The sequence below is a fragment of the Daktulosphaira vitifoliae genome, unplaced genomic scaffold (genome assembly GCF_025091365.1).
Source record: "Daktulosphaira vitifoliae isolate Bord-2020 unplaced genomic scaffold, ASM2509136v1 Scaffold_2, whole genome shotgun sequence".
Lineage (NCBI taxonomy): Eukaryota > Metazoa > Arthropoda > Insecta > Hemiptera > Phylloxeridae > Daktulosphaira > Daktulosphaira vitifoliae.
Window position 1 is genome coordinate 4,614,793 of NW_026099573.1, and position 3,617 is coordinate 4,618,409.

General features: G+C 30.2%; 1 protein-coding gene across 1 annotated transcript in view; it reads left to right on the forward strand.

The window, feature by feature from the left end:
- Positions 1–926: 926 nt before the first annotated feature.
- LOC126897885 (toll-like receptor 3) overlaps positions 927–3,617 on the forward strand; it is a 4,677-nt gene continuing 1,986 nt past the window's right edge. Inside the window, exons 1-3 of the mRNA XM_050671827.1 lie at positions 927–1,192; positions 1,416–1,713; positions 1,871–1,979. Of these exons, the coding sequence (XP_050527784.1) occupies positions 927–1,192; positions 1,416–1,713; positions 1,871–1,979 (673 nt within the window). The remainder of the gene's footprint in view (positions 1,193–1,415; positions 1,714–1,870; positions 1,980–3,617) is intronic.

Here is a 3,617-nt window from a genome sequence, read left to right on the forward strand (position 1 = left end):
GAAGTGATTTTATTAGATGTTAAATAAGAAGAAAAATAGTATGTTATATAACTATATATATTGTAATTGATTTAAATAATTATTCTAACATTTAATCATATTAAGTTAAACTGTTGAACTATAGTAATAGTTAAGACACCACATCACATTATAAATAGATAAAAAGCTGCAAAGTAAAGAGGAGCAAAGCCGAGCACTTAAGTCTGAACGCCAGAGGAGAAAAAATAGAAGTGACTCTATGACGGTTGCCAAATGATTGATCAGATCCCAGAGGGCTCTTAGGTCTGTTACAATGATTCATGGTAATAAAATTTTATGTGATGACATAAGTTATTTAATTAAAAAGAAATGTGTCCTTTACAACGCGTTACGAGATGTGATTTGTATTATATCATTGTTTGTTTAGGATATGTAAACAGACAATGACAAGTAATGTGTTGTATATTGCTAATCCATACGTGTATGAGCTTAATTGTGGCTTATTCGGTAAGGATTATGTAAACAATATTAAAGTATTACACGCCTGAGGGCGTCGGTATGTTATTGGTAATCGTTGATGAGATGTATGAATTTAATTAAGTAATGAAAGAATATTACATATATTTATAGATAGCATTTTGAGAATTAAAAGTTATTATAGAGTCATTTTCTTAATTAGATATTTCCTATTTTATAATATAGTTAAATATGTATGTTGTCATTAAAAAAAAGTTGGCGCCGCTATATGTGCAACTAAAAGAATACAATTTTTTTTTTTTAATATTATATTTATTTTGCGAGTAAACGAGTAGTTTATGATAAACCGATCACTGTATATCTTTATATAAATGAAATTATACTATTATTTCCACAAACTTTTTAGTTTTATAATGAAAAAGTTACTAATCCAAAATTAAAAAAAAAAAAAAAAGTTGTATAGAAGACGCATGTTAAATGGAATTATTTACAAAACAACTCAAATAGAAGAATTCACAACAGAAAATATTTTTGTTAACCACAATCCTGCTTATTTGACCATTTTGGATGTTACTAATTATGGATATGTTCATGTAGATGGTCAAAGTTTTGAAGAATTCGATAATATTGTAAAAGTTGTAGCTAATCATAATCAACTAAATCTTAAAACTATGCAAACATTCAAGTCATTAGAATCTTTAAGTTTGCGCAATAATGAACTAAAATCAGTTGAGCCGTTAGTGTAGTACTAAATGATTCTTTTTATGCAAGAAGAGTCTTCAGTGCCAAATAGTTAGCAACAATATTTAGAAAGTAGTTTCATTAATTAAATATGTAAAAATAATCCTCATTAAAAAACGGCACTATGGAACATTTTTTTTGCATTATAATTTATTTGCATTATAATTTATTTAAATTATAATAATAATTATTTTAAGGAAAGTTAATGACTTTTTTAGTATTTCTGATTTATTGATTCATTTGGATGTTTCGAATAATTTTTTAAAACCTGAAGACCTAACTATACTTTCCAAATCTAAATTACAATCTTTGGAAGTCAGATCAAATAGATTATGCACCATTCCTGAAAATATAAAGGAAGATTCTTCATTTTTATCACTTTGTCAACTTGATTTAAGTGATAATAACATAATTAATTCTAGGTCAATATACCTTCTGTCAACTTTACATAACTTAAAACAATTGTTGTTAAGTAACAACGGTATAAAATTAATTCCATACATAGTCACAAAAGATGTAAGGACATTTCTTATTAGTATATTCTTTCATAACTTAAAATTTTTATTAGTTTCAAATAATAAAACTTGTTAGAATTTAAAATTTATCGAAATTCTGATATGTATTAGAGATTATGTAACAATAGTAATCTAAAATGATTATAACATTGGCATAGCCTCAAGAAAGTTTTTCTGACTCTTCAGACAATATTAAAGATTTTAAAGACAGCAAAATATGTAGAGAAGAAGATTTTTATATAAATAATAACCAAGAAAATTTACATGGTAATCTGTTTTTTAAATAATCATAATTATTATTATTTTATAATGTTAGTTCCAATGCTTATCTGAAAACTTTTGGTTTTACTGTGCAGTGTTTTTTTTTATAATTTCCTTCGTTTAACGAGCTAAATCAGTCTAGTAATAAACTTCTCTTTTACTGTAATGATTTAGTTCAATGACATAAATCACAAAACGTAGTTAAAGCTTATAGCGCCATATTTTGAAAAATATCACTCAGTCCAGTAATGAAATGAAATGTTCCAAAAAATTACAGTTATTATAAAACAATCATAATTAATATTTTAGCTTCGATACGAAGTTGACAATGTATTGGTTTGGATATATTGTGTTTATTTATGTCAGTAAAAATACTCAACTAGACTGATTTTAATAATTAGCATGTCAAAAGAACCCATTTTTAATCTAATTGAACCAATCGGCAGAAATTATAAAGTGTTATTTCTTTGGTGGTAAACGTGTATAAAAATTAGATTGATCGATTCAAAATTTTTAGAAAAAAAATTTGTTGTTAATTATGAATAAATGGTCTACATGGAATTTTTATCAGAGTCAAATATATATATTTATTGATCAATTTTTTATGATTATAAAACTACAATTAAATTTTTTCTATCGCTACTAATTTTTGATATTATTACTAATTAGTTAAAAACTATAGGGTATTAATATACGGAATATAGTTTTTAATATTTCAATTACAGCATTTATTTAAACACTAAGAGTTCCATGGAAATGGAACTCTTAGTGGAACGGTTAATGAAACTTTTTTTTTTTTTAAATTTTAAAAATCAATTTTTGAATGAGGCGCATAGAGCCAAACAGTCTAACCCACACAAGTGTAATTGCGCAGGACTGGCATTTAAAGTTTTGATTATTTTTTAATATAACCAAACCCGACCCCATCCGCCCTTGGGAACAATTCCTTTCTTTTCCCCTCATAGTTTCATCTTCACATAGATCGCTACTGACCAGCTCGGGCGGACTAGTTCCCTCCTCGGGTGTGTTTCCCGTACCAACTCTATTTTTGGCTAGCCAGTTGGCATAATCGTATGCCTCAACTGCGTCCTAGAGACTCATACCCCCAGCTACAAGAGTGAGGTTACTCTTGTGCCGAGATAAGATCTCGCTGATGGCTTAACGACACGATCGGTCGTGTTGTTGCTTTCTTTCCTCAGCGCAGAGACATCAGGTTCACCCTCTCCGACACCTCTACCACTCCCTCAAAGGGATCGTAAGGTTGAACCCGTTCTAGGCTAAACATACCACCCGCAGCGAGGCCCTCTCGCTGCATGCGTAAAATGGAGTCTACCAAAATACGGAAGCATCCGTGCGGTAGAAACTCCAAGCTTTCGCACTCCAAACGTGGCTGGATTTCTGTTCATCATTCGTATAAGGAAATAGACATAGTAATATCGTTAGTAAAACGAGCCCTTATGCCCGACAACTCCTCCACCAATACTCGGTTGATGCCTACGCATCCGGAGGATGCCTGCTCGCCACATCCTCCAGCAGTAAGTTGAGCGCGAATGCCCCTGGACCCTGCCTCACCAGTCCCATGGTTTCGATGCAGTCGTTGTATAACGACCGGGTCGAGCCTTTTTTTTTTTTTTTTTTTTTTTT